Below are 24,926 nucleotides of genomic sequence, written 5' to 3'. Positions count from 1 at the left end.
CTTTGTGCGTTGGGATGCTGTTATTCTCTCTGGAACACTGTCTCCCCCTGCACCGTCTCCACACTCCCTCTTGTGTGGCCAGCTCTTCATCTTCTGAACTCCTCTAATGAGCCTTCCCGACCCCTTCTCCCCAGCCCTGGGTGTGAGTTGGGTTCCCCTCCGTGGGCTCCCACATGATCCTGGCCTTCCTGCTCCCCCCACACAGACTCTAAGCTCTTTGAGAGACATGTCTGCCTTGTTTCCTGCAGCTTCCCCAGGTTCTGGCTCTATGCCTGACACATAAGGAACTCAAGAAATATTTATATGAATTGAATTAAACTGAACCCAGACCCTTCTCCAGAGGGCAGTGCCTGTAAGAGTAGCTCAGGTTAACAGATCCATTAGACTACTGACTCTGATTGATCCCCAGCAGGCAGAGGAACAGCTGGGGAAACTCAAAACTCTGTAAAATTCAGAATTACTCAACCCCCCAGCCAAAGGGAATGGCCAATTCAGGAGTCCAAAGAATGTGCCCTTGCTGAGACCCCAGAACTGACATTTTTTCAAGCCCTAAGTCTTCCTGGGAGTTAAGACAAGCCGAGCAAAAAGAATGCCTACTGTGTGCCAGACACCATGCTGCGGGCTTGCATCTGCTATCCCAATTGTTCCTCACTCCAAGAACTAAATGTTACCTATGAGAAGATGCTATCATTCCCATGTTACGGTGGAAGAAACTAGAACTCAGGACGCACTGAGCAACTTCACCCCAGACCCTTCAGCTGGTAGATGGGCTGTTGACCCAGGTCTGTGTCCCCTCCCTACCAAAGCCCAGGCCTTTTCCTCAGCTCTGAATTCTGCTTGGCGTGGTGTCCACATCCTTCATAGGATTCGGCATGGCCACTGCAGCAAAGTATTGGTTTGTGTGTGCATCTGTCACACCAAATCTGGATTCAGACTCCGGCATGGAGCATCTCTATCTCTGTGACAATGTCTTCATTTTCTCACAATGGCCAAAAGAGCCCCAAGCAATCAGCACAGCTCGGAAACCCAGGGGCTTCATCTCAGTTGTTTACTCATCCTTAGAATGCCAGCCAAATGTTTCCTCCTATGGAGGGGCTGTGTTCACATGCTAAAGGATGGAGTGTGAGGCTTAGTGCTTCATCAACTTCAGTTCCCCATCCTGTGTCTGATCCACTTTCCACCCAACCCGAGTTCTAGCCAGGAGCGAAAGGACGTATACTCCACTGATCCTTTTCCCAAGCTCTGTAGCCTGAGAATGGTTTCTTGTGTGCACCTGTGTTTATCTGTCGGGAGGATAGGATACATGTAGGCACACATACCTGTGTGTCCCCAAAATGCTCACACCCCTCCTGTCAAAGACTGTGACCCTGTGAAATCTTCCAAACCCTCCAGGCATAGTTGTCACTCTTTTGTGCCCCCACTCTCTCACTATGGATGTGTCTGTCTCCTCCGCTAAACTGGGAGATATTTCTCACTGCTTAGCCCAGGCCTAGCACTTAGTAGGTGCTTGGGATCTGTTCCTTTGAGGAAGCAGATCAAGAGATGCATCCCAGTTGCCTGGGCACAGGGCATTTACAAGCTGCATGCCTGGTTCCACCACCTCTATGGGGTTCTGTTTCCCCTACCCCCACCCATAGAATCCCAAATACTCTGGGATCACCGGCTTCTATCCACCGAGAAGCAGGACTATGAAATCATCTAAAATATTTTAGCATTGAGAGATTGGATCCAACCATCATTTATCAAAAACTTGTCAGCAATTATCTAGAGAAGTATTCCTCAAACTTTATGTGCCTCCAGATCTCTTGGGGATCTCGTTAGCATGCAGATTCTGATTCAGAAGGTCTGTGACAGAGGCTGGGATTCTGCATTTCTAACAAGCTCGCCGGCGATGCCCATGCTGCTGGTCCATGGACTTTGAATAGCAAGTGGACCCAGCCCGCTAGTCTAGCCAAGCACCTGCCCTTAGCACGTCCACGGCGTATATTCCCGTGGGCATGCTGACGTGTGGATGGCCGTGCATACGCCCAAACACAGACTGCCATCTGGATGAGTCCAAAAGTTGCTTTGGGTGTGAAGATCCTGCCACCCCATCTTTCTCACCACCTGACCCGTCTCACCACCTGGCCACACCTCCTGCCTTGTTCTCCCTCCTCAGCATGAGAAGCAGTGTTGTGGAGCAGTTTATTATGCAACCCTGCAGTCAGACTGCACCCAGATCCCAGCTCTGCCACCTGCTAGCTGGGCAACCCTGGACAAGTGACTTTATCTCTTTGTACCCCAGTTTCCTCAGGTGCAAAATGAAGATGAGGATTGTTGTACCAATTTCATAGAGTTATGGGTGGGATTAAATGAGTTTTCAGATCTTCTCTTCCAGTCGATAGGGGCCAACTACAGGGCAACTAAAACTAAACACATGACGTAGTGACACGCAGATACTTAGTGCGGAAATGTTAGTGAATATTACTGCTTTTGTTTAGTACTTGCCATTCTGCCCCCAGCACATTCTGAACTACGTTCAATAGAGCATTTGTCACTCTGAACTGTAGCTATTTGTTGAATGTCCTGTATATCCCCTGGCTCCTCCCTGGCCCTGGACCTAGTCCGGAGGAAGCACGCATCAAATATACAAATGCTTGTTGAGAAATGAATGAGTGAATCCATGAATGAATGAAAGGCTACACAGCATTCTTTTGGACCTAGCCATAAATCTTTCAGATTTGACAACCATAAAGCGGTTGTCCTTCTCCCTGACCTGTGGACAAATGGCATATTCCAGATCATTCAAGCACATTCATTCCGGTTCACCCGCATGTGTCTTATCAGTGCACGCTCGCACCCCTACCCACTGATAGACATCCACAAGTTGGAAATGTTCGTGCAGATTCCATCTCGCACAGGGCTGCTGCCACCATCTCAGTTTGTCACCTGGAGCCTTCCGGTCTCTTGGCAGGTGTGTTCTTTACATTCCACACCTTCCACCTGGAGAGCGGCCACGACTACCTCCTCATCACCGAGAACGGCAGCTTCTCACAGCCCCTGAGACAGCTGACTGGCTCGCGGTTGCCGGCCCCCATCAGTGCCGGACTCTATGGCAACTTCACCGCCCAGGTCCGCTTCATTTCCGATTTTTCCATGTCCTACGAAGGATTCAACATCACCTTCGCAGGTAAAGCATGTCGGTGTCCCCTGGGGGGAAAAGATGGCGGAACATTCTGTCTCTCCCTCTGCTGCCAGCCTCTGGTCTTCCCAGCAGATGGAAATTGATCCACTTTCCAGTCTCTGGGAGAATGACCTCACCACTGCAGCAAAAGATACTTGGGTTAGACACAAGGAGAACCTCCCCATAATGGTCTAGGAAGTAGGTTTGGGGGGAATCGTCTTCCCTGAAGGTGTTTAAGATCCACTCTGAAAATCACCTACCCAACTGGTTGGATTAAGACGTCCCCTCCTGCCCTAGTGATTCCTGATTCTTCTGCTGATTTCACTTCCACTGTTTCATGACCCCAGCAATTAAAAAAAAAAAAAAGAGTAAGAGGGGGATTTGAAATGAATATATTGGAGTATTTGAGTCTCATTTGGGGACTTCCTCACCAATGCTAATTTAGTAGTAATAGATTTATCTCTGTGTTTAGGAATCCCGAGAAGCTCTTTAATTCATCATTCAGAAAGAAAATGACCCTTCACTGCTCTGGTCCTAAGTACCCCCACCACTCTTATCCCATTGCTTCCCAGAGTCTCCCTTCTTGTCCCACGGATTCCCCCAGGATGGGCAGGAGATAGCTGGCCTCTAGGAACTGGGATGTGGCCCAGCTCAGCCCCACACTGTCCTTCCAGCAGAAGCCACCAGCCATGTGCCTGGGTGGTTCTGGCCTGTGGGACATATCCAGCCACTGTGCCTCATCCCATCTGAGGGACCCTCCTTCTCTTTACCACATAGAGCCCTAGGGCACTGTGTCCCAGAAGGCAGATACCCTTGGGGACAATGGAAACTGTCGCTTCTGTGCCATCTCTAGAGGTATGGGGCAGATCCCAGGCTGATAAATGCCACCCCGTCATGCTTGCCATCTGCCTCAAGCGCCAGCATTGCCGAGACATAGCTTTGACTGAAGCATTCAGATTCTTTCTTCCGATGGAAGTTGCCCTCGGCTGGGTCATACGTGCTGACCTTCTAGAACCAAGCTGATTGAATTTATCTGGGTCAATGCCTAGGGAGAGAGAGGCAGGAGAGACTTTGAGCCCTGAGGCTTGGGGTTAATAGGGGGATGAAGGGACAGAGGAGGGAAAGGTCAAGGATCCTCATAAATGCTCCCAGGAAGCATGCTTCCAGAAACGCCTGTCCTCTCTCTGCTTGCAGTGGCGAGGCGTCCCCACCGCCCGAAGCGTGATGTTACTCACCTCGCTGTATGTCTCTTTGCCTCTGTTCTTCTTAGGATCCTTCTTCCTTTCTCTTTACCTTCTGTGGATCAGTGTGTGTGTATTCTGACCTCTGTCTTTATCTCTGGCCCTTTTCTCCCTGGTGTTTGTATGTTTCATATTCTGACCCTAGCTCTCCTGCTGCTTTTCCAGAATATGACTTGGAGCCCTGTGAGGAGCCTGAGGTCCCAGCCTACAGCATCCGGAAGGGCTTACAGTTCGGCGTAGGCGACACCTTGACCTTCTCCTGCTTCCCCGGGTACCGTCTGGAGGGCACGGCCCGCATCACGTGCCTGGGGGGCAGACGGCGCCTGTGGAGTTCGCCTCTGCCAAGGTGTGTTGGTAGGTGGTCACGTGCTTTCATTTTGCTTCACTAATGGGGTGGGCCAAACGTTAGTCAGTTGCTGTGAGGTAGTGAAACACACATGGACCAAGAGGCCTGGGTTTGGGGACTGCCTTAGCACACACTTGCCCGCAGTGAGACCTTGGGTGAGAGGCCTAACCTCCTTGCCAGGCTCTGATGAAGGCTGTTCAGAGCTCCGGGCCCCATGGGTGGGGGGAGGTAGAGTGACATCCCAGGGAGTGGGGACAGTTGCGGGCCAGCCCTCATTTATAAGGTTGATGGCTCTGCTCACTCAGGACTCAGCACAGGGCCGATGGAACACAGGCTGGTTAGTGCTTGCTGTTAGCATGGTACTCGCGCTTACAGTGAAATCTTGCATGAGACCCCAATATGCCAGAGAGCTAGAAGCAGCACTGCACTGACTGAAGCAGCGGCCATGAGGTCAGCCCAGCTGGAGGCATCTCCGTGGAGCCCGCAGCTCGGTGGAGGACAGTTGTAAACAGGCTGGCGAGATGGGCCTGGCTGGGGCTGCGCAGTCACACAGGGTCAAGGTCGGGTCTCTGCTCAGCCACTTACCAGCTGTTAGAATCTCGGGCAGGCCACCAAACCCCCTCAGCCCCAGAGACGAGACTGTGTAACTCACAGGCTTCATTCCAGATTAGATGACATAATCTCCATAAACCCGTGGGCTGCCGTATAATGGTCACCATTTTGCCAGTAAGCTTTTTATTGTTATTTATCAATAACCAATAACTTTTTACAGTCTCAGAGGGCACACATTAAGACAAATATGTGCAGAATTCCATTTTGACCAGTTAAATCATCCCAAAGTTTGTCCTTTCTCCCGTAACCATCCCCCAGAGCCTCCACCCACCCTGACCCAGACGCACATTCTGACCTACATGTTCCCTCATGTAGGTTCAGTGTATGTCTGGCCCCCCGCAGCTCTTTCCTTCTCCAGGAAAACATCCTCAGCTAAGTAGTTCTGGGGGAAATTTTTCTTGAATGGGATTATCCAGGACCGCAGATGCACACACTCCTTAAGCTCTTGCCTCATTGATCTCATTACATAAACTCATTCTTTAACTTATTATTCCAATTACTGTGTGTTCATGACACCTCACAACATTTTCATTATTACATTTGTCTTCTGTTTCGTGTGTTATTAATAATGCACAGCAATTATAATCACCTCTAATTACCACCAGCCCTGCAACAGAGCCTCAGGCTAGAGGTTTCATGGGAATGCCCACCCTGGGGACGCTCCCAGTTGCCACAGGCACTGTGGGTGTAAATTGGATGTCTTAGCCCACACCGCGTTACCAGGAAACATTCCCAGCTGTGAAGAAGATGAACAGCCCTGGGCTCTAATTCATGGTGTAACCTGACCTCAGGGGCCCCTGGACTCGATGTGAAAGAGACAGCCCTGACTCCAAGGGCCCCGGTCTGCAGAAGGAGACATGGCCCTGTCCTTGGGAGCCCCGGTGTGATGGAGAAGAGTGAACCCTCTGCCTCCAGAGCCCCAGACTGATGGATAAGACACAGCCCCTGCCCTTAACGAGACCTCTTCTGATGGAGATGACAGAAGTCACAGACGCCCCAGTCAGTGGCAGGACTTTCCTGTGCATATGACTGTTTGTTTCTCTGGAACATTTATTTGTTTCCGTTGATGCTTGTGTTTAGCTTTCAGTGCATCTGCTCAGCTCCCCTGTTACTTTGGAAACTCTCCCGGAAGCAAGTGTCATGTCCCTCTACCTTCCTGTACCTTCCCTGGTGCCTGAGACAAAGGCCCTGGCAGGGAGTCAGGCCCTGGTGATCGGCCAAGGACTGGCCCCATCTGAAGCTACCAGCTCTGTGTCTCTCCTCATCAAGGTGTCGGGCTGTGGGGGAGAGGATACTGGGGCAGTGGTGACCACAGAGCTATCATGCAGGAAGCCAAGGCCAGGGAAGGTGTCCAATAACATGCCAAAGCCATGCTTCATTTGGCTTAAGCCAAATTTAGGAACGAGGCAGAGGGCAAGAGGCATCAGGACTAGTGAGGGTGCTGTGAACAATGGGCAGCTAATGCATACTTCTAAGAAGTTCCTCAGGCTTTCCACCAGCCCCAGAGCACAGGCATTTAGGGCTCCAGATGGAATCAGGTAAGCTGCATAGATTCACCTGAGATAGATGGGGAAAGAGAGCAGAGATAACGCTTGTTGAGAGCCTACTATATGCTAACCACTTCCCACATGCTCACTTGTTTTATCACAAAATCTCATGCATTTATTCTCTGTAGTCTTATATGGATGCTATTATTGCCCAGGTAAAGGCAGATGAAGAGACCAAGGTCTGAGTGTTGATATAACTCAGCTGTCTGACTCCAAAGTCCATGCTCATCCTACTGCTCCCCATGCCTCTCCCTAGATGGAGGGGAATAGTGTGTGACTCCAGAAATAATGCAGAGCTGCTTCAGGGTGCTGCCCACGTGACACGACTGGGTAATACATGTGCACAGCCCTCAGCACCCCCTCCCCAAATCCCCACCCTCGTCTCCGGGCCCCCAGAAAATGCCCACAGGGCTCCTGTCCACAGTTACCACTTTAGTCGTATGCCCCAGTTCAGCATATTCGTTATGCACATTTGGACACTTTGCAGACAGGCTTTAAGACAAATGATAACCACCTTGGTCAGTGCAGGCCGCTATAGGAAAATACCGTGGGTGGCTTAAACACCAGATATTTATTTCTCATGGCTCTGGAGCCAAGCAGTCCAAGATCAGCGTGCCCGCGGATTCAGTGTCTAGTTAAGTTCCTCTCCTAGCCTGAAGATGGCAGTCTTCTTGCTGTCCTTACAAGGCAGAGAGGGCTCTGGTCAGTTCCTCAGCTTGTGGGGTCACTAACCCCAATTACCTGCCAAGGGCCCACCTTGGAATACCATCACACTGAAGATTAGGGCGTCAATGTATGGATTTGGCTTGAGGCCACGAACATTCAGTATGTAGGAATGGCTTATGTAAACTAGGAGAGTGAAGCTGTCCTGAACTGGACAGAGCCCAGGGAATGGGCCTATTGAAAAAGCAAGGACTTGTCCTGGGACACGGACACTGCCTTCGAAGGTCTAAGGAGCAGCCTTGGGGACAAGAGAACACACAAGGGTATAACTAAGACCACGAGAGGCTCAACTCTGAATGTTCCTATATCACAAGCTCTATCTACACTGTCCTGACCTAGTACACTTCAGGCTTAGGACTATTAGTGCTAACTGTGTGCCCCATTGATTGACCTCAGGGCCCTTCCACCAATGACTGTGCCCAGAATAGGGACACCGAGGGTTGGTTTGGAGAAAGCAGACTTGCTACCATCAACCTCAGAGATTCAAGATGTGCTCCCAATTCCCCATATGTCCATACAAGTAATGTGCCTGCCATCTGGACTTGTATTTTCATCCTTCTGGAACCTAATTATTTTTAGGACTGTGCATCTTCTGAGGTCTGTGTCCTCCATATTCATTCATTCACTCATTTCGCAAATATTTATTTTACAGACAATCTGGGCTAAGCCTTGGAAGTTTAGATTCATTAAGCATGACCCTAGCCCTCAAGTAACTCACATTTTGGGTGGGGATTTCAGGCAAGTAACAAGCAGTTGGGGTGCAATGTGACAGACCCTCTGATACCAGGGAGCACAGGGAGGGGCTTTACAACTATTAAAGACCCTAGAGGGACAGCTGTGGGGCTCTGCAGCCATGCCCTGCCACTGAGCTCCCTCCCGTCTCTCCTGCTCAGGCCCTACCCACCCAGGCACTGAGGGGGCTGGGGAGAGAGAACTAGCACCCAGCCCTAAAGGATCAACAGTGGAAGAGACAGAAATGTTAACAAATGGGTGAAATAAAATGTGATGACTGCTATAAATAAAAGTACAGGAACAATGGGGAAAGAAGAACTAATTCTGGAGGAGGAGAAAAAGATGTCAAGAAGAGGCTGTGAATTCATTAGCTGTTGAAAGAAACAGGGTTTCAGTGGGTCTGTGCTAAAAGTTTCCCCAAAGCCTCAGTGGCCTGAAATTCTAAGACCAGGAGGGTTGAATTCTCATCCACCTCCTCTTGGTAAATGGACAGACTTGATCTGAACTGCTAAGTACCAGATTCTTTACTTTTGAAATAAGGATGATAATTATGCCTGCCTTATGGGATTGGTTGTTGTGACTAATGACTGAAGTTTGGAAGATGCTAGCGATAATTATTCAACATTGACCCCTCTGAGTTTCTAGCCTCTGATACTGAAAGGATTCGTCTCTCCTCACTTGACCACCCCCATCCACCCCTGACATCCTCCTCAGTCATTCTGTTGCTATGATACTAGATGAACGGGTGTGGGGAAGGGCTGCCTCATGCCACTAAGAAAGTACAGGATGCCTGGTGGGTTCATTTCTATTCCTGCAGAAGAGAGACAGACACACAGAACAAGAGAGATAAACAGGGCAAAACTACAGGTGGGCAGATATGTTAAAAAAAAAAAACAACAACTTTGATAAGCAGTCCTACAGACAGGCAAACGAATGGACAGACAACCAAGCATTTGGGCAGGCCGAAGAGCAAACAATGTGTCATCCTTGTAAGGTCCTCCAGCACTGTGAGTTGTTTTCCGGATGTAGCTGATAGGGGTTAACCGGTGATTATTGTGATTCTCTTTCCAGCTGAGTGTGGGAATTCAGTCACAGGCACTCAGGGCACATTGCTGTCCCCCAACTTTCCTGTGAACTACAATAACAACCACGAATGCATCTACTCCATCCAGACCCAGCCGGGGAAAGGCATTCAGCTTAAAGCCAGGACGTTTGAACTGTCAGAAGGAGATGTCCTCAAGGTAAAACCACTAGGTCTCACAGAGCGTGTCAGGGACAGTAGGCAACAGTGCCCTCAGCACCTAGTCATTTACTTCTGCGGGAATGACCCAAACTTTCATCTTCCCTCCTGAGTTCCAGGATATTGTCCTCACTCATCTGGAGGAAGATGGGAACCCAAAAGAGAAGGGTCTGTGAGGGTCTAAGAATTGGGCTTTCAAGTGTACTTCTGAACTGGCTAGTCTCAAATACATGTGTGGTAGAGAACAGGCTGACCGTGTGATAAATAATCATACATTCAGCTGGAGGGGCCAGTAGGTCAGGTTTTCCTTCATGAACTCTGACCGTCAAGCTGGATAGTGAAGAGCTCAAAGAATATGCATGTGCGTTTGTGTAGACACGTGTTCATGGAACTGGATCCTTTTATATGTACATTTCCACATGTGTGTGTATCTGAGTCTAGGTGCTGGCTTGGTTTGAGGGACCTGTGTGTGTGCATACGTGTCTCTGTGTCTCTTATGTGTGTGCGCACCTGGGGACATTTTGGGTATATGTTTCAGTAGACTAGTAGCTCGTTGTGCCGTGGCGATGGCCCATGTGTGGCAGCGGGGTTAAAGCAAGTGGATTCAAGTTACGTGTCAGGCAAAGAGGTGATGGGACTTGATTATAGAAAGGGGGTCGTTACAACACTGAGCACACCTATGATTTGCATGTCCTTGCATGTATGTGATTCGTGTGTATCTCCAGTAATATATGGTGTGTGAGTATGTGTGTAATCAAAGAGTGGACTCCGGAGAATTTATCAAAGAGCTTCCTCACTGAAATGGATTATAAGGAAAATCTCACAGAGTGTGTCCATTTTTATCCTATGCCAAGAAACTTTTTAGCTTATCCTAATACAGTTTTATTCCCTACAGCCCGAGAAGTCTTGACATTAGAAACAATCAGAGGTCACTCTTCTGAAAAACCCAAAGAGAAAGCATTAAATAATACCCATCCCTTAGGATTTTCTCTAGATATGATGAGTGTACTGTGCTTTTTATGCAGAGTTGCTATTCTTGACTCACTCTCTGGGGCATGTGTTCTCTGGGGGTGTGCGTGTGTGTGTGTGCATTTGGAAGGTGTTTCTCACTCTTACCTGATTATCCTTGAGCCCATGAGATGACTGGTTGGGACCGGATATACCTGAAATAGAAGAGAAATGGGAAGTGGCCGAGTGGGGATTCGGGCCCAATTACTGGCTTCTTCAGCTCTACTTTGCAACCTCTGAGCTCCCCAGACAGAAAAACAGTGAATCTCCTTTTAAGCAAGCAATAGACAAGACTTCATAATTTCCAAGGGCCATGTATTCAGGCAGCCCCCAGACCTCGCCTCTCTCCATCCATGTGTTCATCGTCCACACCAGAACCTCAGAGGATATAACCGGGGCCAGCCAGGCCAGAGTGACTTCCTGTCTCCAGTGCTGCAGATGGCTTTGATGAAATGCAGAGCACTTCTTGCATGAAGACTGTCATCAACCCTGCAGAAGAAGGAATTTTGGAGACATAACTTCTAAGTTTCAGGTTTTGAAGGGAGTATATAGTAGCAGTTCTGTGTGTCTGGCCTGATAGGACCGGGAGGGGCTCCTTGGCCGCCAGAGGTCACATGGAGCACGGCTGGTGCCTGAGCCTCTTCCGCATGGTGGTCTAGATTCAGAGACGCACCTAACACATAGTCAACAGGTGTGCACACCCAACTGCCCTGTCCAAGTCTGTCTCGGGATTAGGTGAGCAGCTCAAAAGACAGAAGAGAGACTTTCTGAGGCATTCAGGGTAAGAAGGGAAAGACTCGAGCCATAAAACCCAGGTCAGGGGTCAGGGAGGACTTGTGTAGGAGGCAGGACCCCAGGTAGTCCTGCAGGGTATGAATTCCTATATCTCCAGGGGATGTTCCCAGACTTCCCTGCCCAGCTGGCCCTACCACCCAGCCGTCTAATGGTGGGCTCAGCCTTCTTGTCAAAGAAGACCCTCTTTCTCCTGTGTCCAGACCTCTGTAGTGTCCTCCTCAGAAGGCTGTGCCTTGACCTGGCTGGAAGGCCACTCACGGGACCCCAGGACCCCAAGACTTCTATAGAACAGGGCCTGGGGAAGGGAGGGCAAGGCACCAGGGAGATGGGGTGGTTTCCTGGAACCCCTTCCTGTTCTAAGTCTTCTCCTCAGGGTGGAGAACCTGCGACATGAACAGGTGCAGAACTGTTTCAGAACTAAGAGAAACCCAGGGTTATGGCTCCCCAGGTAGGATTCAGAACAGCCCTGCAGCCACGTCAGCTGCCCGGCACTGCTGGGCCAGCGTGTCACTGTGCTCCGCCTTCACAAGAACGTGTGCGGGAGCTGCCCAGAGCAGTAGTAGGCTCCGAGGAGATCCGCCCTCGCCCTCACCTGCTAGAATTCACCCACCTACAAGAACACTGGTGGATTCCTAATCCTGAGGTCTCTCTTGTCCCTCCAAAGACACCCCAGTGCACACCTGAGCTCCTGACCAAGGAGACCTGTCACCTCCTCCACACCTTATTTATTGCCCAAGATACAATATTCCATGCATCTGACCACTCTCCAAACTTTCTACATAGTCTTGTATTTCTGACGCATGAAATGGCTCTTTGCTTGCATTTGTGACCCCTGATCCATTTAATAACTGAAAATTCCTTAAACCGCACCCCTACTCACACTTGAGCTTGTCTCCTAGAACTGATTCCTTTTATTTTGGCCCCCACCAAAATTTTGACCTGACATCAACAAGACAGGAAAGGCCTTTAAATTGCAATAGAATGGAAAGACGACTTCCAGCTCAAGAGGGCAAATGAAGCACATGGATATACATAATTACATCCTCTGCTGGTCCCCATTAAAATGACTGAAAGGATATAAAAGCGGAGGACTGTGGCCTCACGACCGGAAATTAGGCAGGGGTACCATTTACATATCACTTAAAGGAATTTTTGCCAAATGGAATATCCAAAAAAGAGTCCAGATGGAGAAAGGGCCTAATCAAACTATGATTCACGTAAGCGAAGTGAAATCCTGACTGTGGATGAAGTGCTAGAAACCAGAAGGAAAAACACATCTCCAGCCACCTAGCTCAGAGCAGCAGAGCCTGGAGCCGAGGACACGCCATGGCACTGCTGGCAGGGACCAGATGTCCACACCACTGGCCCCTCTGGAATTGTACTAGGTCTGAGAGACCACGCAGAGCCACCATTCCTTCTCGGCGGGACATTCTGGGCTTCATGTGGCTTTTGTTGGCAAGCCAGATGAAGTAAGGCAATGCCATGGTTGGTGCCTAACAAGAGTGGTCAGGCTCATTAGGAAAGAGGTGCCACACTCACACACACACACACACACTTACTTCAGCACCAGGAGCAGGGAAAGCTCCTTCTGTGGCCTCTTCTCATGTAATTCCTGCGCTCCCCTCGAGAGACCACTGGGCATTTCCATTCCTCTCTTTTATACTCCCTCTGTAATGGTGTGCTAACAAGAAAATTAACTGAATATGTGTAAATAGTCCATAGATCAGAAGAAGGGGACCTTTCTGAAGAGTTAGAGCTGATTGCCCCTCTGTAAGTGACGAAGAAGACAGACTTTAAAAGCAGCTCCTACTTTGTATTCTTAACAGGATTTGGGAGAATCTTATATTTATGACACAAAAATAGGCATTAATGAAAACAGAGCAATCTGAGATGAGGAAAGATTAAATAAAGATGAGAAACCTGATCCCCAATTAAAAAATGGGATGGGGGCACTGAGTGGAAGAGAGTAAAGCACAGGAAAATGAAATCAGTTTATTACAAGATGACTTTGAGAACTTCTCTCACACCTCATAAGGAAATTAAAAAAGAGGATTCTTTTATGTTAATAAAATGTACAATCAATCCACAGTCAAACTTTATGTGCCAAATAACATAGCATGAATAAATTAAATAAAAGCTGCTAGAAATGTAAAAAAGAATTTAATAAAGTTACAGTCATGGTGGAAGATTTCAATATACCTCTGTTAGTCTCTGATGCATCATCTAGGTTAAAAATAAATAAGGAGTTGGGTAGCATGAATTATATAACAATAAATCCAAAGGAAGTGGGAGAAGGAGGCTTTTTTAAAGGTAAAGTCAAAAATGACTGAAAAAATAGAACTAAAAAGCAATAGCGATTGTCAATAAAACCAACTGGTTCCTTGAAAAATAGCTAATAAAAAACACGAACCTTGCAGGGCTGATCAAGGAATAAAGAAGCCACCGATATATAATTTTAGGAACGGAAAAAGGAACATAGTTAGAGATGAAGTAGAGATTATGAAACAATCAGAAAATATTTAGGAACAACTATATAAGCTAGGAAATCTGAATGCTTTAGGTAAAATGGACATTTTGATAGATTAAAAAGTACTAGTATCAAGAAAAGATAAAAATCTGAATAAACCAATACTTACTTAAAAATTTGGACATCCGCCCCCATATCCTGTCTCAAGGGCCCCGGGCATTGACTATTTTACAGGTAAACTAACAAAAGTTCAAGGAATAATTAATAATCCAATAAGCAAACTGACTCAGAAAAGAGAAAAATTGGCATCTATCTCCTCACTCATTTTATTTAAATGAGGCAAGTAGAAATATTGATAGCAGACTGAAGAAGAGCCATAGAAGAACAAACTATTAGACCAGTCACGTATGATCATAGATCTAAACACCCTACATACAATGTCATATTCAATCTAGCTGTGTATGAAAGCAAAAGTGACCAAGCGGGATTGATTCCAGGAATGTGAGGGTGTGTCAATATTAGAAAAGCTCACAGTGTTACACAGTAAGCAAACCCTATGAAATTGACATTTTTGTAGGTCAAAATTGGTCCCATATCAGCAACTTCACGTGGTTCAACCTCATATCCTATAAACAGATCAGAGGCCAAAAATACGTAATCCTCCCAGTACATCCCAAAAGAGCACATGATGAAATTCAGTACTCATTCATGATTTTAAAATATCTCAAAACTGTGAAGGGAACTTTATTAATCTAATAGGGAAAAAAAAGTTCCTGCCAACACTTATAGCAAACATTATTCTTAATGACAGAACTTCCTGAGGATTTCCAGTAAAGTCAGGAGCAAGACCAGAGTTGTGCTATCTCCAGTAGTATTCGACATTGTGCTGCAGATTCAAGCCATCACAATCAGATCAGAGAAGGAACAGAGAAACTATAAAAATTAGAAAGGAATATATAAAATTGTCTCTTCTATTTAGAAAATACAGAAGAATTGATGGATTGACTATCAGAACCAAGAAGACAATTCAGGAAAGTGGCTGATGTGTCTACAACCAACCAAACATAATCAGAAAAGAAAAAAAAGATCTCATTCAGAGTAGAAGCAAAAACTATAAAACACCTAGGAATAAGTCTTAAAAATGTGCATAGTCTTTACTGAGAAAACTATGAAATTTTATTTTGAAGGACATATAATCGAAATGCAGGGAGGTTTCATATTCATGGATAAACAAAGGATATGAACAAGCAACCCACATAAGAGGAAAGTAGAGTTACGGATAAACGCATGAAAAGCTGCTCAACCTCGGTGATAATCAAAGACATACAAATTAAAACAAGATAACCATTTCACACCCATCAAATTGGGAAAAATTAGAATGCATGAAAATACCAAGTGTTGGCAAAGAGACAAAGCAATGAAAGCTGTCATACAGTGTCAGTGAGAGATTAAATTTGTATTACTCTTTGGAGAGCAATCTGGCAATATCTAACAAAATTGAGGATGCGCCTTCCCAGCAACCAGCTTCTCCATTCCAGGCATCTGCCCTAGAGAAACTCGAGCACGTGTACAAGCAGACATGTAGCAGCATCCCTGGGAGTGTTTGCATTGTTTGTAACTGTGTGGACAAAGCTGTCCTTAAGCCAGCCATCTCACTGAACTGTCATGTCAGATGTAACAGCACGTGTGCATCAAAGTATCAAGTTGTACACCTTAATTATATACAATTTCTATTTGTCAATTATACTGCAACAAAGATGAAGAAAATAAAAACATCTGATAGAAACAAGAAGGTCAGGTGTAATGGACGTGTACAGATTCTCTCGGATTTGTCGGAGACCAGTCCATCCCCTGTATATAATGATGAACTGGACCATCAGAGCATTCTTATAGACAGGCAATATTCTGTGAGAAAATAAATGTACACAAAGGCCCAATTCCCAACTGCAATAAAAAATATAAGGATGCCCAAAAATAAATACAGAATTTTACTGAAAGGCATACAGAACAACTTGATTAAATGGAGCCAGATGCCATGTATATGAGTAAGAAGATTCAAAATCATGGAGGTGGACTTTTTCTCTTACTAACCCATAACCTATGATGTTAATCAGTCAGAATTACACAAGTTGTTTTGGGGTGTCGTCTTTTTTTGGGGGGGGACAGGAGGTGTGGTGGTGGTGTTTTTTTTTTTTTAATTTAAGAAAGTTCATCTTGAGTTTACCTAGAAGAATAAACATGGGAAAATAATTTTTTTAAGTTAAAAGAAGACAAATGAGAACGGACTTGCCCTACTAAATATTTAAGTATATGATAAAGCTATGGTAACTAAAATGGTGTGGGTCGTGCACAGGAAAAGACAAGTAGGTAGCACAATAGAAATAGAGTAGAATAGAAACGTGCCGGACAAAACCAAATGTGTATAACTATTTATGTGATAAAGGTGGATTTAAAACTGGTGGTGGATGGAATATTTACAGTGTTTGGTTAAATGGCTAATCAACCAAGGAGAAAAAAGTAGACTCTTATCTCCTATCATATGCCTAAATGAATTCCAGGTGGAGTTAAGGACAAAATACTAGAAGAAAACATTGGTTTATTTAATTATTGTACTTTCATTGAATGCCTCTTATCTGCCTGGGCCCACATTTTGGACAATGATGTGTGAATAAGTATAGTGTGGGTTGGTTTAATTTTATGATGAAAATTCCTGCAGTTGTTTAAATGCTGTTGGGGAAAAATATTTAATGCTCCGAAAAAATGAACATTATATTAAGTGAAAGAGCAGGTTACCATATAGTATCTATAGTTGGATCTTGTTTTTGTAAAAGAAAGGAAGGAAGGAAGGAAGGAAGGAAGGAAGGAAGGAAGGAAGGAAGGAGGAGGAGGAGGAGGAGGAGGAGGAGGAGGAGGAGGAGGAGGAGGAAGGAAGGAAGGAAGGAAGGAAGGAAGGAGGAGGAGGAGGAGGAGGAGGAGGAGGAGGAAGGAAGGAAGGAAGGAAGGAAGGAGGAGGAGGAGGAGGAGGAGGAGGAGGAAGGAGGGAAGGAAGGAAGGAAGGAAGGAAGGAAGGAAGGAAGGAAGGAAGGAAGGAAGGAAGGAAGGAAAAGAGAAAGAAAGAAAGAAAGAAAGAAAGAAAGAAAGAAAGAAAGAAAGAAAGAAAGAAAGGGAAGGAAGGAAGGAAGGAAGGAAGGAAGGAAGGAAGGAAGGAAGGAAGGAAGGGAAAGAAAGAAAGAAGAAGAAAGAAAGAAAGAAAGAAAGAGAAGGAAGGAAGAAAGGGAGGGAGGGAGGGAGGGAGGAAGGAAGGAAGAAAGAAAAGGAAGGAAGGATGGAAGGAAGGAAGGAAGAAAGAAAGAAAGAAAGAAAGAAAGAAAAAGAAAGAAAGAGGGAGGGAGGAAGGAAGGGAAAGAAAGAAAGAAAGAAAGAAAGAAAGAAAGAAAGAAAGAAAGAAAGAAAGAAAGAAAGAAAGAAAGAAAGAAAGAAAGAAGGAAAGGAAGGAAGAAAGAAAGAAAGAAAGAAAGAAAGAAAGAAAGAAAGAAAGAAACGAAAAGAAAAAGAACGAAAGAAAAGCATGCATAGAACAAAGTCTGGGGAGATAGTCACCAAAATGTTGTGAGTGCTGAAAGTTGTTTTTATCTTCTGTGTGCTCTTCTGTTTTATGTTTTCTGCAATGAATGTTTTATCATAATGACACATTATGAACATTTTTGTCCTTAATGAGTTAGAATGAATTATGCTTGGAAATTAAGGAAATAATCCTGTTCCCATTATACTTTTATTAATTAACAGCAATCTCTTAACATCATCATATATCCAATGAATGTTCAAGTTTCCAATTATCTCATAAATGTCCTTATATTTTTTTTTAATTTATAGTTTATTTGAATCAGGATCCAAATAAGGCCCATACATTGGATTGGTTGTTTCATATGGTTTTTAAGCAGTAGGTTTCTGCCTCCATCTTTTTTTTCCCCTCCATCCCTTGTAATTTGTTTGTCGGGGAAGTCAGGTAACTTGCCCAGTGGAATTTTTCGTATTCTGGGTTTTGTCGAACATATTTCCAGAGTATCATTTCATATATCGCTCTGTCCTCTGTATTTCCTATAAGTTAAAATTGGATCCAGTGACTTGATACAATTCAGGATTGATTTTTTTTTCTTTTTTTAGCAAAATGACTCCATGAGTAGTGGTGTTCATGATAGCTGGTTGTTTCTCTTATGTTTCTCATATTTTGACATCAGCAAGTGTTGACGATTAATCCTCGATCAATTAATTCCAATATGTGTTCATGGGTACAAATATTTTTATTTAGCAACTTGGATGCCCCAGTGGGCTAAACTCTTTGAACTGGTGTCGTCTCTCTGTCTGTTGGAACTCTAGAATTCTCTCCATCTATCAGTGGTATTGTACGTGGAATCAGGAAACAGACTTGAGGCTCCCAGGGGCCTGAACAAATCTCTGTAATATACAGCACTGTTAGCTTGAAGGATGGCTTCTTTTAGAAAGCTTTGCTTCATAAATAGTAGAATGGAAATATTGTTCCAATTTGCTGGCAGCTGGCACCACATCCTGAGCCATGCACAAATATTCATCACCCACCCATAGATCCCATCTTTGATATTTACCAGAGCACTAGGGGGGTCCTTCACTCAATCACAACTTCTGTTGTTATTTGTACAATTATCTGGAAAGGAGCAGCAACCTCAGAACCTGGGGAGCCAGTTCATTATTCTGATGATGGTTGTCTTTGCTAGTGCTCAGAAGTTCAGGGGACAGATGGGCGTCGGGGAAGCCAGATGCCTGCATGCTTCCACCCCTGGCAAGCCCAGCAGGCCCTTGCTGGAGCCCTCAATTTAGGAGGGAAGGGGCAGAGAATGAGCTTAGGGAAAGGAAAGGCACCATGACACGTGGGTCATTTTAACTCTGTGCTGCCAGATCCCAGGGGCCATGTCTAGGAGGGTAGTCAAGACAGGCCACTGCCACAGTGGGGTGGGGCTGGGCAGAAGGACAGTTGTCTTGTCTGGAAGGACAGGACTGTTTAGCAGTGTAGAGATGTCGAATGCTTTCAGTGTGCCTGTCTGCAGGAACAGATGGCTTGGGCCTTTAGGCGGCCCCATCCTGGCCTCCCCAGATTCCTGAAGAGGAAGCCAGTGCCATCTGGGGGTTGGGGGGCAGAGCAGAGCTCCACTGGAAAAGTTAGAACAGCAACCAGTTTCTAGAGGCTGGATTCACACCGAGACGGGCTGAGCACAGAATGGCACTGAGGTGAGACGAGAGGGGCTGACGACTCCCTCCGTTGCTAGCTCCCTGTGCCATCTTCCCTGCGTCTGATGCTCATGACCCCTCCAAAGTTGGGCTTGGTGCTGAAGTCTGGGAATGCAGGCTATGGGATGAGAAACTGTTGTTCAAAATAAGGCCATGCTGACATCAGGTTTGGGGTCCTCTCGTACATCCAGGTCTATGACGGCAACAACAACTCTGCCCGTTTGCTGGGGGTGTTCAGCCGTTCAGAGATGATGGGGGTGACTTTGAACAGCACATCCAGCAGTCTGTGGCTTGATTTCATCACTGACGCCGAAAACACCAGCAAGGGCTTTGAGCTGCAATTTTCCAGTAAGTCCTTCTTGCATTGCAGTGGACTATAAGTCAGGCTTTCCCTGGTCCCCCAAACAGGGAGGTCGGGCTCCGGGACATCCCTCCTCATTTAGAAGGTTCTGTTTTCTCTGACTGGGACATGCTGAGTGGACTGTTCCTCTAAGACCTTGTGCCTGTGCTCTGGGTAAGCAGTCACTTGACATCTACTCTAAGTTTTGCATCTGTGGATAACTGAGAGTCACACATACCTGTTACTCACTAATACTTCCAAAATACAAACGCCAAGGCTTTTAACTAAAGCAACCAAACAAAGCCTTTCCTAATCACAGCATTTATAAAATAAGGTTCGGCTACAGCCAGATGCAAAACGTGAAAACACTAATGTATAATTATGTTCTTTTGCACTACTCCCTAAAGATTTCAGTCGTGGTCTTAGCTTTGACTTTTACTCCCGAGATTTCAAAAACAGAAAGTACCCAGGTTTGTACGCAGCCCTGGGGTACTTGGGATTACATGCTCACACCTGGGCTTCACGGCCCTTGTGTTCATTGATTTGAGCTCCTGTACTTGCCTAGGAGATGCCAAGAAATGTGCTTTTCTGGGTTATTTTAAAATGCAGTGAGTATCCATCAGCTGATAAATGAATAAACAAAATGTGATGTATCCAGCCATACAGTGGAATTTACTCATCTGTCAAAAAGGAATGAAGGGCTGATTCACGCGACACCATGGATGAACCTTGAAAACACTGCGAAGTGAAGGAAGCCAGTCACAAAGGCCACATGTTATACGATCTGTTTATACGAACTGTCCGGGGCAGGCGCATCCATAGAGACAGAGAGGAAATTGGTGGTTGCCAAGGGCAAAGAGGGATGTGTATAGGGTTTCTCCAGAAGTGATGAAAAGACCCTAAGGTTGGTTGTGATGATAGTTGCACCCCTCCGCGAATATACTAATAGTGCATCAAACACTGCAGATGGGCGAGTGTTCGGTATGTGAAGTATATCTCAGTAAAGCTGTTAGAAAACCAGTGAATCCACCCAAGATTCCTCTTGCCTAGGCTCCAGGGCATCTGGCCTAGGGCTCTGGGCCTGGTACAGCAGGCATATCAGGGAAGAGGATTGAATAAAGTCACATGCGAATTCCATCCCCATCGTCTGAGAACGTGTGACTTTGGAACCATTTATTGAACCAGGCCAGTGTTCTCGGTTGTACAACGCAGGTCATCACCCCTCCCTGCAAGACCCCTGTGGATAATGAGTGTGAAGCGCCATAGAGCAGGTGCTTCGTAGAGACGGTCTGCATAAGCCTTCTCCAGCCTTTCTCAATAGACTGTATTTAAACAGAACGTAATTGAACTTTGAAACATGCATTTGAAGTGACGTTTCCCTATTACATGATCCCATCGGAAGGTCTCAGGGAGCCAAATGGAAAGAGCAGCCCTGCTAACAAAATGCTCTGGGGGTCAAACAAAGGAAATAGAAAACCCAGACCCTATGTCTGAAAACTATTAAAAGCTGTCCTGGGAGAAAGAGCTGAAGCCATTTCCACGCAGCAGCAGAGAGCGAATCCTGCACGCTGCACCTCCCCTGAGTAGAGCCGCATGGGTCCCCCAAGCAGTGAGGCCTGTGGAAGCCAGGGGCACATGCCTGCTGGCTTCCGTGAGGACATGGCCTTCACCTTGAGGGAGGGAGGGAGGGACGTGTGGCTTCTGCCATGCCAGGTCTCACTTACGCTCTCTCTCCTCTCTTGAGCAGGTTTTGAACTCATCAAGTGTGAGGATCCTGGAACCCCCCAGTTTGGCTACAAGGTTCATGACGGAGGCCATTTTGCAGGAAGCTCTGTGTCCTTCAGCTGTGACCCTGGATACAGCCTGCGGGGCAGTGAGGAGCTGCTGTGTCTGAGTGGGGAGCGCAGGACCTGGGACCGGCCTCTCCCCACCTGTGTCGGTAGGAGGCCTCTTGCTCTTTGAGTGACCACTCAGGCCCCGCCAGTCCCAGGCTCCCAGCTCTGGTCTCGCGAAGGCTTTCCCGTTGGACCCCACGCTCCAGCACCTTGGGACTGCCTAACTGTACTGAGTGCCTGTTCACAGGAGCCAACCCTCGCCCTGCCCCCCTTCTCCATTCCCTCACTTTCACACTTCATTACGCCCGTGCAGCAGCACTCAGGCGGGGGGCTTGCCACGGTCACACGTTGAGCCAAGTGGGACTACAGCCAAGTCAGGCCCTCGGAATTGTAATGCTGGCGGCAGAGAAGGGGGGTGGAGGGCATCAAGTAGGAAGAGATGGAGCATTTGCCTGGGTTCCAAGGGTTCCTGCAATACCCAGACTCAAACAGGCCTCATACTCACTCTGGGCCTCCATTTCCCCATAGGCAAAATGGGGCTTATGCTCCCTTTTCTGGGAGAAGTTGGAAGAAAGAGTAAGATAATGAGCTAGCAACTATCTCATTCTTGAGAAAGAATATAATAATGAACCAGCACCTTCTTAAGCCTGTGGTGCTCCCAGAATGTCAGCAGAGGCTCTCTCTAAGCTTTCTCCATGTGTCGTAGGACAAGAGAAGCCTGGTCCAAGGCAGAACCTGTCATTTAGTCGGTCTGGCCTTTTCCTCTCTCATCACCCACCTCACTGCACCTGTTATCCTCACTGCTGATCAAGATTCCCACTACACTACTTTGTCCTGCTTCCCCATCCCCGAACACCAGGCCTTTCCCTCCATCCCCTTCCTCTGGTGCCACAATCTCAGTGTGTCTGTGCAGCACCAGCTAATCTTATAAGAACAAAACATCCACTGGGAAAACTTTTAAGTACCTACCAAGCGCCACACACCAGAATTGGTGCAGTTATGTGTTTGGGTATGTGCAGAAGCAGAGAAAAAAAATTTTTTTAAAAAGGAAGAATAAAGCATTTTCCCCTGCCCTTGGGGAGCCTATGGCCTAGCAAGGCAAATAGACACATAAACAGATAATTATAATACAAGATAAGCGCTGTGCGAAGAGTTATGGGCAAAGTGTTGGAGAAGTACGAGGAAGTTTTGCACAGACTTGAAAGGATGGGTAAGAATTCTCCAGCAGGACGGGTGGATAGGGGCTGGGCTTCTAGCCTGAGCATGCATGAGGGCTGGAGGGGTGAACAAGCATGGTGGGCAGTGGTAATGGCCAATATTCTTTTCCCGTAGACAGCTCCATCTTAACAGGATCTTCAACACTATTACACAACAGAGGGCCTAAAGGAGAGGATTTTAAGCCTGACTGTGGACAGCCAGCATGGTGACCTCTAAGTAGCCTATCGAGTCTTCCCCTCCCTCTGAGCTTAAAATCAGCCCAGTCTGTAGGCATGCCCCATCCCTTTCTCCCTTGCATCCCTGTTTTTGTCCCCTGCTTTCATTCATGTGCCAGGCCTATGCTGGGCACTAGGAACCCTGACAAGGGCAGATCCCAGGCCGGCGAGGAGGACACATGGGACACATGCATAAACAGACAGCAGCATAATACCATAGGCAAGCTAGAGCAAGTGAAATAAGGAGATGATTCATGTTACCAGACAGTTACGTGCTTTGCAGGAAGGATTCACTATAAGGTTCCTTTGAATATCAAATGTGCCGGTTGGGCTGAACTTAGCGGATCCACTCAAGAGGTGCTAGTAAGTGTACTTATATTTTGAACCTCAGAGGTTTACACCACTGAGACTCCCTCAGGCCCCACATAGAGGAGGGAAGCTGTGTGTTTGGGGTGGCGGGTGTGTATTTTTGCATATGTCCTGTTGTGGTGCACTTTATCCTGGTCTAGCAGAAATGACCACTGTAGCTTCAAACATCCCAAGGCTTTCTTCACTGATGAGTGGCTGCTGCAGTCCCTAGGAAGCAACGAAGGCTCTAAGGATGATGGGAAGAGGGGCAAAGAGCAGAACGAGTAGCGTCTTCTGGTCTTATCAATGTATCCTCAGCTTGCTGGCCTCTTGGCTCCTCCCACCCAGGTGCCAGCCCCCTGTGAAGGGTCTGTGAAGAAAGGAGCAGTAGTGTCCATAAGGAAGAGCCCCCCCCCCAATGCTGCTGCCTCCAAACACTCACCTTTAGGGGAGCAGGAGGGGCTTCTCCATCTGGAATATGGAAAGAAGCTCTAGCCAAGGGCATGGATAATGTTCTGCCATCTCTCCACCACCTCCCTTATTTGTGGGGCCAGACAGGCTTGCTTCCCCCAGCTCACGGTCTGTCCTCTTGCCCACACCCATTCCCCAGCATGGCCCATTCAGCCCTGCCTCCTTCAAGCACCTCCTGTCCCAACAGCATACTGTGGGGACTCATGACAAGGCGTGAGCAAAGGATCCGGTCTCAGGAGCAGAGTGCTTACCGGCAGAGTGCCTCCTTCCCCACCCTGCCATAGTGGTCCCCTGTGAAGCCATGGGGCTCTTGAGATGCTTCACAAAGGTGAAGGCCAGTCTTCTACCCGCGACCTTGATCCTATCTTCTTCAGTTTCTTCTAGGATTTTGCTCAGTCATTCCCTTTCCTAAAAAATACTGCAATAAATCTCCTGCTCTTCATTTTCACTCATGCTCCCTTGTCTCAGACCCTTATAGTAATTTTCCTGGGAAGCAGTAAATGTCGCTTATTCATCTGATCATCCGTGTATCTCCCCATTCAATAAACCCCCACTAAAACGTCTGTAACGTGCCAAGCACTACAGGGGCACTGGATGTGCAAATAGGAGGAGGACGAGGTCCCCGCTGCCAAAGCGTTTGGAGTCTTGTGAAGGAGATAGACATGACTGTAACATGGTGCATGTGTTGTGATAAAAACCTGCTCATGTTAAAACGGAGACATGAAGGAGGAGAGCGGCAACTCTACCTGGGAGAGGAGAGGCCCCAAAAAGTTCCCCAGGGAAGATGTTTTCAGGTTGCCGGTCCATGTGGAGGCATGAAGAGGCCTCGTGTTCCTGGCTTGTAGCATTCATGAGGCTTGACTGGACCAAGGGGTATTGCGAGGGGCCAAGAGGCCAAAGGGAGTCCCTCTGAAGCTTGGACTTCATTCCAGGAAGGAAGGTTTGAAACAAGCAGTGACCCAGTCAGTTTGCCTTCTAGAAAGATCCACCTGGTAGCACTGCTGAGGGGAGAGTGGGCAACTGTGCCACCCTAGAGATGGCCAGGGCCTAGGCCAAGACCCTAGCAATGGGGCCGAGGGGCATCGATGTGACAAACACCCCAGAGGTTCAGGGGCTGGGTCTCGGAGGCAGATCAGATGTGGGGAGGATGAAGGCCACAGGATCACCAGCTTCTGACCAGGGTTGACTAGGTGCTCTGATGGGGAGTGTAGATCTCTGCACTGGTCCCCTGCCTCCAGTTTCACCCCTCCATGCCCTTCAGGCTGCTCCCAGAGTGCACTTCCTGGCATGTAAAGTTCACTAGCGTGTAAGGTGACCAGCTCTTCCCCAACAAAGTACATAGACACTTGCCTCATGCACGGCA

At 47.1% G+C, this 24,926-nt stretch overlaps 1 protein-coding gene across 1 annotated transcript in view; it reads left to right on the top strand.

The window, feature by feature from the left end:
• CSMD2 (CUB and Sushi multiple domains 2) overlaps positions 1–24,926 on the top strand; it is a 513,762-nt gene that overhangs the window by 332,268 nt on the left and 156,568 nt on the right. The window contains 5 exon segments of the mRNA XM_057305507.1: positions 2,954–3,169; positions 4,570–4,758; positions 9,436–9,605; positions 19,328–19,484; positions 21,224–21,415. Coding sequence (XP_057161490.1) covers positions 2,954–3,169; positions 4,570–4,758; positions 9,436–9,605; positions 19,328–19,484; positions 21,224–21,415 — 924 coding nt within the window.

The sequence above is a fragment of the Ursus arctos genome, unplaced genomic scaffold (assembly GCF_023065955.2).
Source record: "Ursus arctos isolate Adak ecotype North America unplaced genomic scaffold, UrsArc2.0 scaffold_32, whole genome shotgun sequence".
In the NCBI taxonomy this organism is placed as follows: Eukaryota; Metazoa; Chordata; class Mammalia; order Carnivora; family Ursidae; genus Ursus; species Ursus arctos.
The sequence above is the reverse complement of the archived record's forward strand: the minus strand, read 5'-3'. Positions and strand labels throughout refer to the sequence as shown.